The 14,596-nt window shown below is 40.0% G+C and overlaps 1 protein-coding gene across 1 annotated transcript; it reads left to right on the top strand.

Annotated features, from left to right (window-relative positions):
- Positions 1-329: 329 nt before the first annotated feature.
- Positions 330-14,387, top strand: pin4 (protein (peptidylprolyl cis/trans isomerase) NIMA-interacting, 4 (parvulin)). Its single transcript, XM_084331701.1, has 4 exons — positions 330-455; positions 3,132-3,202; positions 3,779-3,898; positions 13,906-14,387. The coding sequence occupies exons 1-4, from the start codon at positions 419-421 to the stop codon at positions 14,062-14,064; spliced, it is 387 nt and encodes a 128-aa protein (XP_084187827.1). The 5' UTR covers positions 330-418; the 3' UTR covers positions 14,065-14,387.
- Positions 14,388-14,596: the final 209 nt, after the last annotated feature.

Genomic DNA, 14,596 nt, shown 5'->3' with positions numbered 1-14,596 from the left:
ATTAGCTATAGGGAAAAACGCTCGTCGTAACAAGACGAAAGGCAAGCCAGCTGTCATGTTGATCTTGCTTCCTGTTTAAACATGTTCCCACGGTAACCGCCCCCCCCCCCCCAACACGCACACAAACATTCACACAAAATAAAATAATAATAATTAAAATAAATAAACCCTGTCTCCTACCCCCCCCCCCAAATCAGTCGATGACATATATTTAAATCGATATTAAATAATAATAAAAAGATGACCCGAACAAATATATGAATAAAAGTCACATGACCGAGTCGTTCGGAAGTGCGATAGCTTGGCTGCTACGCAGCTTACCGCCGCTTACCGCAGGCTTCATAGCGTGAGTCGCATGGACTGCAGCTGCATCCTTCTCTTCAGTTTAGCTTGAATCTCAGGTTCTTCTAATAATAAAATGCCACCAAAGGGAAAGGGTGGCAAAGGTGCTAAAGGTTAGTTTCATTGTCTTCATTTTAGTTATTTATCTGACGTCTGAGCAAACTAACACGTTGTATATAACGTTAGGTCCCATTGTCTGACGGTTAGCTCCATTACTAGCTTGCTAAACTTGCTCCTCTCTGACAGAAACATTGAATGATTATTTATTTATATTATTAAGTTGTGACCAGAACTGAACCAGTCTACGGCCAATAAAAACGAATGTGCTAAAATAGCTCAGCTACTATGGGTAGACTGGTAGTAGTAGTAGTAGTAGTAGTACTAGTAGTAGTGACAGTAACAGTAGTAGTATGAATGAAAACTTTATTTAACAGATCTATTGCAGAATGGGTACAATACACTACAGCTGCTCAATACACACAATTGTTAAGGGAATGCAGACCAGAGAAAGACTTTTGTCTTGTTTACATCAGGGTCCCCCATTTTCAATTCATAGTGACATTTATGACATACACAACATACATGACATGACATTTATGGCATAGGGACATACATGACATATAGGTATTTAGTACTGTTACATTTGTGACATATATGATATGCAAATATACAGTACTGTTACCCATAGATCCTGACAGAGTATATACATATGATGTGGAGGCGACTGTACATTAGGAGTGGGTGGGTGGGAGAGAAATATACATATGGCGGGGAGATTGATTGATTGATTGATTGAAAACTTTATTAACAGATTGCAGAATGGGTACAATACAGTACAGCTCAATACACACAATTGTTAAGGGGATGCAGACCAGAGAAAGACTTTCGTCTTGTTTACATCAGGGTCCCCCATTTTCAATTCATCAGGACATATATGACATGCTTGACATACAGATAGTCAGTACTGCTACATTTATGACATACCAGATTTGCAAATACAGTACTGTTTGTGATACAGAAGGAGTCAAGAAAAGGGAGTATATACATTTGACGTAGAAACTGTACATTGGAGGAGGTTGGGTGGGGGGGGTGGGGTACATTGGGATATTGACAACCATACTGGGTAATTTACATTGGAGGTGGTTGGGGGGGGGGGGGGGGGGGGAGAAACACTGTATAAACAAGCAAAACTGTACAATTGAGGGGGGGGGGGAGACACTGTACAAACAAGCAAAATTGTACATTGGACTATTGACAACCATACTAGGTAAATGACTGTACATTGGAGGGGGTTGGGTTAGGATATTTACAGGGGCCAGTTTTGAATTGCAGTCTCCCGTAGGTGTCCCTTGAGAGAGGTTTTGAAAGTGGGTAGTGATACACATTCCTTTACAGCTTTGGGTAGGGCGTTCCACATTGATGTGGCATAATTGCGAAACGTGTTTAGTCCCTTATTTGAGCCGAATCTGGGTTTAACATGATTTGTGGAGCTCCCTCTGGTGTTGTGATCGTGGTATTCACTGACCTTTGGGAAGTATTTTGACATGTACATGGGTACCTTGGTCGTGTAGTGTATCTTGTAGACCAGGCCCATTGCAAGTTGCTGTACTCTGTCGTCTACTCTAAGCCATCCTAGGTTGTCAAAGTGGGCAGGGGTGAGGTGGGTTCTAGGAGTAAGGTCAAGCAGTAGTCTGACCAGTTTGTTTTGAGATGTTTGTAATTTTGTTTTTAGCGCCTTTGAGGTGCTTTGGTACCATGAGGTGCAAGCATAGTCGTAGTACCCCTGAATGAGTGCTCCTGCCAGAGTCTTCAGGGTATTCTTGTTTACCAGAGAGGAGATCCGGTACAAGAATCGAGTTTGTTGATTGACTTTTTTTATTACATTGGATGCCATTTTGTCACAGGAGAGATTAGCCTCTAGGATGGAACCCAGGTAGGTAATTTCATCTTTCCCTGTGACAATATTGTCACCCACTGTAACTGAGAACTAAGCCGTCGGTCTTGCTGAGTTTGTTATTTGAACCGAAGAGAATGGACTCTGTTTTACCCATGTGTAATGATAGTTTGTTATCAGCGAGCCATATGCAGATTCTGCCTAGTTCCGAGCTGAGGGTTTTTTCAACCTGTAACTTGTTCTTGTCAGAGACCAGCAGGGCTGAGTCGTCCGCAAACAGGAACAAGTTGCAGTCACAAGCTGACGACATGTCATTTGCATAAATTAGGAACAGTAGCGGTCCTAGTATGCTTCCTTGTGGAACACCACAGCTCACTGTGAGGGGGGGGGGATAGGGTACATACACATACGGTGGGGAGGAGACTGTATATTAGGTGGGGGTGGGTGGGTGGGAGAGAAATATACATACGGTGGGGAGAGAATACGGTGGGGAGGAGACTGTCTATTAGGAGGGGGTGGGGGTTGTAGCAGTAACCGTAGCAGTAGTAGTAATAGTTGTTGTAGTAGCAGTAAAAGTAGCAGTAGTAGCAGTAATAGTTGTAGTTAGTAATAGTTGTTGTAACAGTAGTAGTAGTAATACTAGCAGTAGTAATAGTTGTAGCAGTAGTAGTAGTTGCCATAGTAGTAATAGTAGTAGTAGTAACAGTAGTAATAGCAGTAGTGGTAGCAGCAGTAGTAGCAGCAGTAGTAGTGGTAGTAACAGTAGTAGTGGTAGTAACTGTAGTAGCAGTAGTAGTAGGACAGCAACGCTACAACGTAGTTAACTAACCAACATTCGGCTCTGCCCAAAACCTGGGCCATAAGAAGTTCACCAACACATTTGATTGTCTTCCAGGTCCAGCTGCCTCAGGAAGTGGGGACACGGATAAGAAGGAAAAGGCACAGAAAGGAGGTACTGCTGTCAAGGTAACGTCATGGGTCTGACATGGGATACAAGTTACACTATTGCTGTGACGCTATACAAGACAGCTAAATATGGACTTTTTTTTTACCACCGTACTTTTTTGTTAAGTACACATAGCATTTTTTATCAGTTCCCTTCTTAAATTGTGAGATAAGAGCTTAGTTTTGAAGCTCATATAGATAGCTTTTACTGCAATTGTGTTGCTAGGGGAACAGCTTGGACCCTTGTTGATTTCAGTTGTTGATATTAGAAAACACTCTGTTTAGGATGTTTATGTTGTTGAGGTGAAACCGTGTATAGAGGTCTGAATTCAGAGTTCAGAATAGGTGGCAATTGTTAGCGATATATGTTAGAAGGAAAATTGGGTCTTTTAAAGAAATGAAAACAAATCTAAACTGTTCTGGAATTATAAAAAAAAAAATATATATGTTTATTGTTTATTGCTGGCCTAATGGTGATTACCGACTGGAACTCATAATTTATCTGCCACTTTATTTAATACAATGTCTAAATCTATGTAGTGCGGCCCACATGCTAAATATTGTTCACAAGTCATGACTGTATACTTTATTGTGCAGGTGCGACATGTCCTATGTGAAAAACATGGGAAATGTATGGAGGCAATGGAGAAGTTGAAGGCCGGTGTTCGTTTCAGCGAAGTAGCGACGCAATACAGTGAAGACAAAGCCAGACAAGGAGTAAGAGCACGCTAACATGATTACTTACCATTTTACACTGTATGGTTATTTATTTCCATAATTAGCCAGTGATTCTGCCACACTGTTTCAACTACTTCATCCCACAGACATATAGACGGGTTTCTGATCCACATCAGACTCAGTGGGCATCAAGGAGGCAAAAAGGAATGTAATTCTGGTCAGAACAACAAGGCAGACTACAATATATTCGCATTTGTTAGCCATATTAGTGATCTAAACAATCAATCCATACCAAAGCTAGATATGTTAAAGGTGAGAGACTCACACTCACAGGCAGCCATGCTGATTTGGCAGAATGACATCCAGCCGTTCTCATTTTAAACAACTTTTAGTCAGGGGAGTGCCATGGTTTCTCCATAGAGCTCCATTATACTTTTAGTATCAACCCGCATCTAAGGTGGATGAACTGAATCAAGAAAAATTGAGGTCAGTTCATTTTCTGTTTAGAAAATTCAGGAACATTGTCTTCCTGTTCAAAAATGACAAAATACTTGGCATGAGAAAAAAACGTTCTATTTACATCGTGAATTGATAATGAATACATCATCTACAACAGTAACAAAGTACTTTAAATGATTGAAGCCTTCAGCATCAAATGCTGCTTCCAGTACCTGCAACCCTCCACTAGATGGCATAAATGGCCTCTTATGTTTCAGCAGTGCAATGCCACAAGTTATCACTTACTGCCTTCATTCCTCATGTTCAGTGCGTCTTGTAGTTACAAAATGTTCTCATCTTGAGATCATTCTTCAGTTAGATATGTGAAATGTTTTCACCTTAAAGCTGCAGTCAGCTGCAGGCAACTTCGAAGTGAGTTTACCTGCCCAGCAGAAATGGAGCAAGCTGCATCACTTTTTATTAGAGATGTCCGATATTATCGGCCTACCGATATTATTGGCCGATATTGGCATTCAAATGTAATATCGGAAATTATCGGTATCTGTTTAAATTATTATTATTATATATTATATTATACCTTTTATTTACCCAGGCAAGCAAGTAAGAACAAATTCTTACATACAAAAGCAGCCTGACCAAAAAGCAAAGGCCTTTTGAGGGAATGGGGCTGCAACAAAAACAAGGTTATGTACATGCATACAAGTAAATAAAAAATAAATAAAAAAGAGGGGGAAAAAGAGAAAGGGAGAGTTATAAGAAAAGGGGAGATGCACAGATAATGTTTACATTTAGAAAGCCTTGTTGAATGCATCCAGTGAAAGTAACACATCAGTGCATACTTTTATTGTCAAAAGTATGCATAATAATAATGTTGATATCGGTATATCGGTAAAAAAGCCAATATCGAACATACTTACTTTTTATATATATATATTTCTCAGCCTCTGATCACAGGTGCTTTTGCACATTGTATGTACTTTTTGTCGAGAAACATGATGGTGGTCTTCTTAGTTAAATAGTTAGTTGTTGTTTTTTGTGTTCAGCAAATTCAGCATAACGCTGCTGGTGCCTCTTGGAGAAAATCTTTGTTGCGCGTGCATGGGCTTGAAAAGTGATGCAGAGCGTGCTCTATTTCTGCCGGGCAGGTAAACTCACTCACCAATAGTGTGTTTAGTGAATTCCTTTCCTCCATTATCAGTCTGGACAGAGTTTGAATGGCTGGTGACTTCAACATTCGCGTTGATGAAACAGATGTTTGCTGTTGATTTTCTAAATCTCACTGAGTCATTCAATTTCACCCAACACGTGACTGACCGGTCCCACTCACACCCATGGGCATACGTTTGACCTTGTGTTCTCGCTTGGTTTAGATGTTGACTCCCATTTGTTTTGAAGATTTGCATGTTTCTGATCATGTTTAATGTTTAATCTATCTTTTAAGTTGAATTTCGTGCCCGGTAAACATGTAAAGTCCTCTCGTGTCCTTGGTAAACTCTGCAGAGACTTTTTCCTCAGCATTTGATCAAAGCGTGGTGCAGTCCTCACAAGCTGATGTAAATTCTCTGGTCAGCGCATTTACACATTGCTCGTCTATATTGGATAAAGTGGCTCAAATAAAAACGTGCCTCATTCTGTCAGTAAACCCATCTCCCTGGTTGAATGACGCCATTAGTTGTTTCAGGCGTACATGTCGGAAGGTGGAGCGGTTATGGAAATCCACAAAACTCCAAGTTCACCGCCTCTACTACAAGGAACTGTTAACCGATTTAGGGTCATTGACTGATAAGACTTTTCAATAGGCCAATTTTAAAATACAAAAAATAAGGATATATTTGGCCATTTTTCAAACATTTGGAATGTAGTGTATACATGCATTTATGAAAAAAAAACAAATTAAGAGATTTTAGTGTTTTTAAAGTTGAATTAATAGGACATGGCCTTAATAAAAGTCATTTGGGGCGACCGTAATTTATCTCAAAATTAATATATTTCCTTAACATTACTAATATTTTAACAGGTATCAGTAATTAAATATACATCTTAAGAAAGACAGGCTTGTGTGCCCTTTAATTTTTTGTAAACCATGATTTCACAAGTTTATTCTATAATGGCAGTGTCTCCCTCGTAATGCAGTTACAATACCCATATTTGCTCTAAAACCCATAAAACTGATTTAAAATGTGTACAGATAGTATCCACTTAAGCATAGTATACCAGTGATTAATATTTGAGCCAAAACTGATGGATATTCTATTTTGAATTTAGTACAGTTATTGACAATCATTGGTTACCCCGCATGACAAATGGCCGCCCCAAATGATGAGAGTAGTTAAAAGTCTATTTAAAATGTTACACAATGCAGTTCAGACAAAAGAAAACTGAACAATGTTTTTATTACAATCTTTTCAAGTGGTCAACAAAAATATTCTTCAATTCATTCAAATATCACAAAAGTAAAACATGTTAACATGCGAGGGCCCATGTGGGCCCTCTTGAGGAAGATTTTCCCACCTGCACTTTGGCGACCTCTACCGGCTCGGGTGTGCAGATATTTTAATACAATATATATATCGAATTAAAGCCCTATTCGTTGCCTGTCGATAGCCATTTCAGGTGACACAATCCGTTCAGCGGTTCTCGAGTTACATGCCGATATGTGAGGTGTGCGCCGAAGTACACAGTGTTGTACAAATACAACACCGACTCCCGGGGCTCTATCTCCGTCAATCATTTGGCATGGTAGGTTACAAGCTTCGTAAGGAACATTCAAATATTACAAATGTTAAAAACATTAAACATTCAAAAAGTTAAAGTGCAATACACATTACATGCTTCAGGAACTTGAACATTTCACAAATGTCCATTTTCATGTCCTCATCATCATTGGTTTTGTCAATGTATGAGAGCGAGAAGGTGGGTTAAGTAGCATCACTTTTGTGATGGTAGTCACATTGGACAGGGATTAACAATTTAAGTCAATAATAAAAGGTAAACAGAGTTGTATGTACAGGTATGGAATAAAAATTAAACACCAACACAGTTCTATAGTCAATAAACAATAACCACCAACATAGTTGCATGGATGAAATCAACGCTAAACAACTACAACACAGTTGTATCAGTTCCTTTTAGGGATGGCACGATACCACTTATTCATGTCCGATACTGATATCACAGCCTTGAGTATCTGCCAATACCGATACCCATCCGATACTCCCTTAAAAAACAAAAACCTGTGTTTAACCTAGCCATCTATAAAACATCAAAAACTCCCCTAAAGGAAGAAATACATACCACACATGACTCAGTTATGCAATAGTGCTGCTGCTTTTTATTTTGTTCAAATTATTTAGTTAATACGTTAATAAGACTACAGCGATTTCATGACGGCTTCCTGTCCTCACGTCTAAAACGTCTGTTTACCGGTACAATGTGTGGAGAGTTTCCAATCATTGGTAAACAAACATAGTGCTGAAAATATACACTTTGACTGCTGTTTTGATAGGGTTAGGGTCTTTACTCTTGGCTACATTTGAAAAAGAAACACAACATTGTACTTATTTGAGATAGCCGTGTCAGAGATAATGACGGTTTGGCAACATGAAGTGAGGCTAAGCGTCGGAAACCTACATTTTCAACAACAGAAAGGGGCTGGTCGTCCAGCACAATAAATGTGGTTATTTTCTCGGTTTTCTTCAGCTTTGCTTTGTTACTGTCTGCAGAGAGTTTCTCTCGCTTCTGAATGGTTTCCAGCTATGTTAGCTGCTGCGACAAAACTTTTCCTCTTGGCATTCGTTGCACTGAACTCTGCATACTCCCTTTCCATGATTAATCTGCAAGTGTTGTGTGGTGTTGAAGTTTCCAGTGTTGCTGCCACCCCTAGAAATACTTGCGTCGCAGATATTACACTTGGCTGTGTCCAGGGGAGGAAACTAACTTTTTGGCTTACCAGCCAACTGGCGAGTATCTGATTTTTTTTACCAGCCAAACAGATTTTTTACCAGACAAAAAAAATCGCTAATTGTGATAATTACTTCTTTGTATGTCAAGCCACGTCAATGTTGTGTATGCATCTGGGTAGTCAGTTGGGTTGGTGTGCTGTTGTGCACAGTGCACTGGTTGAGCTAGCCCCTTTCGTGACTGCGATGTGCAAGCCAGGGGCTTTTGAGCATGAAATAAAATGTCTAACCTTACGTCGTAGTCCGGTGCTTTTTTGGAAACATTATAGTCATAACAGATACACCTAGCTGGCTGCTTTGAGCACACGGGTCTAACGTTAGCTAGCAAGCAGCTATAGCTAAACGCTAACTAGAAGCTAACCACTGTATACAGTTCCAGTAGACTAACATTACTCCTCTGTGATTTAAATGTGTCCTTTAATGTGTCCTTAGTAACTTATACTCGAGGGTTGTACTAGGATTGGATGCAGTTCCCCGTTGGTCAGTCTGTCTGTTTTCCATCTTCTGCTGTGTTTAACGTTATCTGTTTGCGAGTGCTCCTGATGGCTAGCCTAGTACCGCGGGACTTTTATTATTATATGTCCGCAGGTTGGCCAGTACTGCGCAAACGTTTATTAAACATTATATGTCCGCGGGTGGTCTTGTGCAGTGCTCTCGTGGCACTGTCAACTAAAGCGAACACTCAGAAGACGCGCACCGTTTGCCAGTGCAGTGATTGCAGAATGTTTTATTTTTTTGTATACTCTCCAGCAGGGGAGGAAACTAACTTTTTGGCTTACCAGCCAACTGGCGGGTATCTGAATTTTTTTACCAGCCAAACGTAAAAAATACTAGCATTTGGCCAGTAAAGTGGCCTAATTTCCTCCCCTGGCTGTGTCGTGTTATTCCACAAGTATACCCTCTGTATTTGTTTGTGCGTGTCTTCATTCTGTTAGCTCCACCATACAGGTCCGTTATTATCCACTCTTAGTCTACTCTGCCCTGCGTACCTGTCTGTGACCCCAGTACGGTGGCCTGTTACTCTGTGTCGTATTAATGCACACACATTAGCATAACACCACAGGCTGTTTTGCCTTTTTCTTCTTTGAGCTTAAAATAACTCCACACAGCTGACATGATCGCGGCGCGCTGCTAACAAGTTGACTTACGTTTAGCTAATGCTAACGTTGTTGTCACGCTACTACTGTTCACGTGATGGCATGCTTTACGGCCTGTATCGGATCGGCCGATATCCAATCCTGTGAATTTGGCCAGTATCGGACCAATACCGAGACTGAGTATCGGATTGGTGCAATCCCTAGTTCCTTTTATATTATCTCATGGTAAACTGCAGGCATTTCAAATTGAGGTACATGTGCATGTTTTAACAAATCAGGCAACCTGAACACCTAGAATAAGAAGCACACCAAAAAACAAAACAGATATTTTTTACATTTAGTTAAATTATTAACGTTCGGTTATGACATCATACGGTGACATCATGAATGGTCCAGAACGTTCGATCATGACATCATACTGTGACATCAGAAATTTTCTAGAACGTTCGGTCATGACATCATACTGTGACATCACAAATGTTCCAGAACGTTCGATCATGACATCATACTGTGACATCACAAATGTTCTAGAACGTTCGGTCATGACATCATACTGTGACATCACAAATGTTCTAGAATGTTCTATTATGACAAATAAGCCGGTTCAATGACTATCTAAATCCAATCAATATTCCTAATGCCGTTTCAATGTAAGGTTATAAAAAATAAACATTCATACAATACAATAATAGCTTTGGCTCCTACAGTCAACATTCCCCAAAGATATATCAAACACGAAACAAACTTTGATCAGATTATAATGGAGATGTTGCACAGTGCAATCCACTGAACATTTATTGTTGAAATATGTCACTGTTGATCATGAGCTGGATATATAACCTATGGTTTCAAGGGATGTTAAACCTACTGTAGAATCAAAGTAAATGTTAGTGATTCAAATCCTCATTTAGAGGTAGGGGATCCACCACAGCTTGCCCTGCTGCTCTTCTCTACTTCTACACCAGCCAGAACTGGTGGAGTGTTCTCCATGGATGGTGGTGTCAGGTCCAGCATCGCCTTTTCCATCTTTTTCCTTCTCCCTGTAACCTCTGGATGCAGCCTTCTCCCTCTCCGATAGCTCATCTGACTTCACATGGAATCTTGCCCTGTTGTTTTCTTCTCGCTGAAACAATAGTGTATAATGTGATACTAATTCTGGTGGGCTAAATTACATACAAACTTAAGTTCAAGATATTACAGAAAAGGTCATTCCTAATCCTACTAACATGACAGTTTGAAATACACCAGAGAAAGATATACTGCATGTTACCTATAGTTTTTTTTTACCTCTCTCTTTTCCTGGCAAGATAGTCTACATTGACCCGCTGTCTGTAGTGAGCAGTCTTCTGTTTGCTTGTTTGTGCCATCTAGAAAATAGGTTAAATAGTTAAACATGACTAATACATGTACAATTACCTAATTGTAAAGGTAAGAAATTCAGTGGGACAGAAAAAATAGGCGTCACGTCATTGACCCTTTAACAATATGGTTAAAGACGCAAGAGTTTCCTACTTTGCCAATCTGATTAGAACTAGAGCCATATGAAATCCGTTTTATTTTTTTCCAAATTCCATTTTATTTTTTTCCAAATTCCGTTTTTTCCGTTTTAATATTTCAGAATTCTGTATTTTGCTTTGTACGCTCATGTTACCATCAGAAATAGTGTCTAATAAGTGGGAATTAATAAATGTCCACAATTTAATAAGATATAACAGTCCATTTAATAGGGCCGTCTTAAATACTTTGAAGCTTCGAAGCTTCGTTCGATGGGCATGGGATTCGAATATGAAAATAAAATTTGATTATTTAAAAAAAAAAAAAAAATTATATATATTTTTGCAAAATCAACTCTGCCTCTCTTTGTTAACTACAACAATCGATGCTGTTTGTTATTTAAGATGAGGTCAGACTCGGCACTGACAGATTTGTGTTCATTGTGCTGCTTTTATAAAGCCTCAAATGACGGCTTACAATATTTCATGAAAGCAAAGTGTTTTGTTTGTCTAAGATTTTAAAAGGTTTAAACTTTACAGCACTGACAAAGTTGAACAACGTGCTGTACAAGTTCCACAACATAAAAAAAAAAAGTAAAAAAAAAAATAAAAAATTATTTTTAATTTTTTTTTTTATAGTGGATTCGATTTTTATTGCTCAATTCCGCGATTCCGTCCGCGATTCCGTGATCGCGGATTCCATATGGCTCTATTAGAACCAGTAAGCGGAATCCAAAATTTTTATTTGACACCATCTCCAATATTGTCACCCCCGCTCCCCCGGTCTTACCCATATTCTCAAACAAGGATTGCAGTGATTTCCTCTCCTTTTTTGTGAGCAAGGTTGACCATGTTAGGGCTAACATCATCCCCTCCAACCACCGAAATTGCCGTTCATCTAAAAAATCACAGAAAAGGTTGTTGCCACTTCTGAGCTGAACGGTTGTGTTTTTGCGGACCTCCCAAACTTTCAAACTTTTTAGATGAAGGAACGGGTACATAGGAGACACGCCTCCAGTTTTTCAAACGTTTTTGACACGCCTCAGCTTCTGAGCTGAACGGTCGTGTTTTTGCGGACCTCCCAAACTTTCAAACTTTAGACTGTTTTCTTTATACGTTTTTCTTTTTCTTTCTTTCTACCACAATACACGGCCACTGATGGATCCATGGGACTTGGTAAAGCACTATGGACCCAACTATGACCACTGATAAAAACGTAACTACACTAGCGTTATAAGAGCTAAACATTGCTACCTACCATACAAGTGCATTGGTTTAGTGCACTTCCGGTTGCTACTGAGCGGAAATGTTTGTGCGGACCTGTTCTCCCAAACTGGTAAGCAAATGACTGTTTTTACGTTATTTTCATTTTTACGTTACTATTATTATTATTTTTATTTTTATTTTTTTTAAACATTTCTCTTAACTGATCACTGTGACTTTATTGCTTTTATCGTTATATATGCCTATAATTGTGTACAGCACTTTGAGCTACATGACATGTATGAAAGGTGCTTTATAAATACTTACTTACTTACTTACTTACTCAACTCACTACTGCTTTAAATGCACACGCCATTTTCGATAAAGCACTCCACCGAAACAGCCCTCCTCAAGAGTCTCAAATGACATCATGAGATCATCTGATGAGGGAAACTGTTCTGTGCTGGTGCTATTAGACCTAACTGCATCCTTTGATACAGTCGATCACTGCATTTTGATCGAAATGCTTAGGCAGTGGGCTGGCATCACTGGGAGTGCTCTGGACTGGTTCTCCTCTTATCTTCAGGATAGGAGTTTTTCTGTGTCTGCTGGCATTTTCACATCTGAAACTGCCGCCTTGTCCTGTGTTGTGCCCCAGGGTTCTGTGCTGGCACCTATTTTGTTTGCACTTTACATGCTCCCCCTGGGAATAATCATTAGCCATTTTAAAGAGGTCTCCTACCACTGTTATGCAGACGATATCCAATTATAACTCATTCAAGCCTGACCAATCTGACAAGTTGTCTGCCCTATTTGACTGTCTGACTGCTGTCAAGGATTGGATGGCAAACAACTTCCTCCAGTTAAACGCAGATAAAACTGAGGTTCTTATTATAGGTTCAGATCACCGCAAAAGTTGCTACATGCATGGGGACCCTCTCAACAACAGTAAGGTCCAAACTCAGAAACCTTGGTGTTATCTTTGACTAGCAAATGCACTTTGATCACCACATTAGGTCACTGACACGTACCTGTTTTTTCCATCTGCGAAATATTGCTAAACATCGATCTGTTGTGTCCCAGGCGGAGTTGGAAATTATTCTTCATGCTTTTGTTTCATCCCGCCTGGTCTATTGTAACTCCCTGTTCACTTGCCTTGATGCGTCCACCTTGGGCCGGCTACAAATGGTCCAGAATTCAGCCGCATGGCTGCTGACTAGGTCCAGAAAGTCATGCCACATCACTCCCATCTTAGTTTCCCTTCACTGGCTCCCCATCAAATTTAGAATTCATTTTAAGGTTCTGGTCATCACCTACAGAGCACTCCATAGTCAGGCACCTGCGTACATCTGCAACCTACTGCGTCCCTACACCACGCGTATATCTCTCGGGTCGTCTGGATTAAAAACAAAAGGTGACAGAGCCTTCGAAACTGTGGCCCCCAGGCTATGGAATGCTCTGCCCATGGACCTAAGAACTGTGGTCTCTGTAAACACCTTTAAAAAGCAGCGAAAGACTGTGCTCAAACAGGCTTATGGCTAAATAAATATGTCTGTGTAAAGTCTTTTTATCTGTTTTGTTTCCCTGTTCTTTCATGTTTTTAATTACTTTTCTTTTAACATGCTGCTATCCTTGCACTTTACTGATGTTTTTATATGTGAAGCACTTTGTGACCCTGGTCTGTGAAAGGTGCTATATAAATAAACTTTACTTACTTACTTAGTTACAATAAGATGGCTCTTCGGTCAGATATCTCTGTGAAATGTTTTCACCTGAAGATAATTTAAGTCAGATCTGTGTGTGTGTATGACTGTGTTTTGTTTTGGTCATGGCAGGGTGATCTGGGCTGGATGACGCGAGGATCGATGGTGGGACCGTTTCAGGATGCAGCATTCGCCTTGCCTATCAGTTCTATGGACAAACCCGTCTACACGGACCCTCCTGTCAAGACCAAGTTCGGCTACCACATTATTATGGTAGAGGGCAAGAAGTGACCACGGAGAGTCGCACAGTGCATACACGCGAGCAACTCCCATCAACCACCGGACGTCCATGAATTTTCCAATACATTTGAGCAGCCTAGGAAACTGCCAATGTTATGACAGTCGACTGAATTGTCGCTCCCACAAAAAGTAGCTCACTGCTGGATTTTGGACGATCATCATTCATCAACAGCCAATCAGATTTCTGCGCTATGTTGCTTACCTAGTACCTACCCATGTGACAACATCCCCATGAATAAATGTTTCACCTACCATGACCAAAATGTGTAGAATGGTACAGTATGTCTCATAATTTTCACCAAAAGATTAGTATACTATAATAAACACAAGGCAATTGAAATGTGTCTTTTCGCCTATCCGTCCTAGTTACACAGACACACAGTCCTCATATCCCTCCTATACACACAGTCCTCATATCCCTCCTAGTTACACATACACAGTTCTCATATCCCTCCTAGTTACACATACACAGTTCTCATATCCCTCCTAGTTACACATACACACAGTCCTCATATCCCTCCTA

Source organism: Notolepis coatsorum (genome assembly GCF_963971535.1).
Source record: "Notolepis coatsorum genome assembly, chromosome: 16".
Classification (NCBI taxonomy): domain Eukaryota; kingdom Metazoa; phylum Chordata; class Actinopteri; order Aulopiformes; family Paralepididae; genus Notolepis; species Notolepis coatsorum.
Note: the sequence above shows the minus strand (reverse complement) of the source record. Positions and strands in the feature narration are given on the sequence as shown.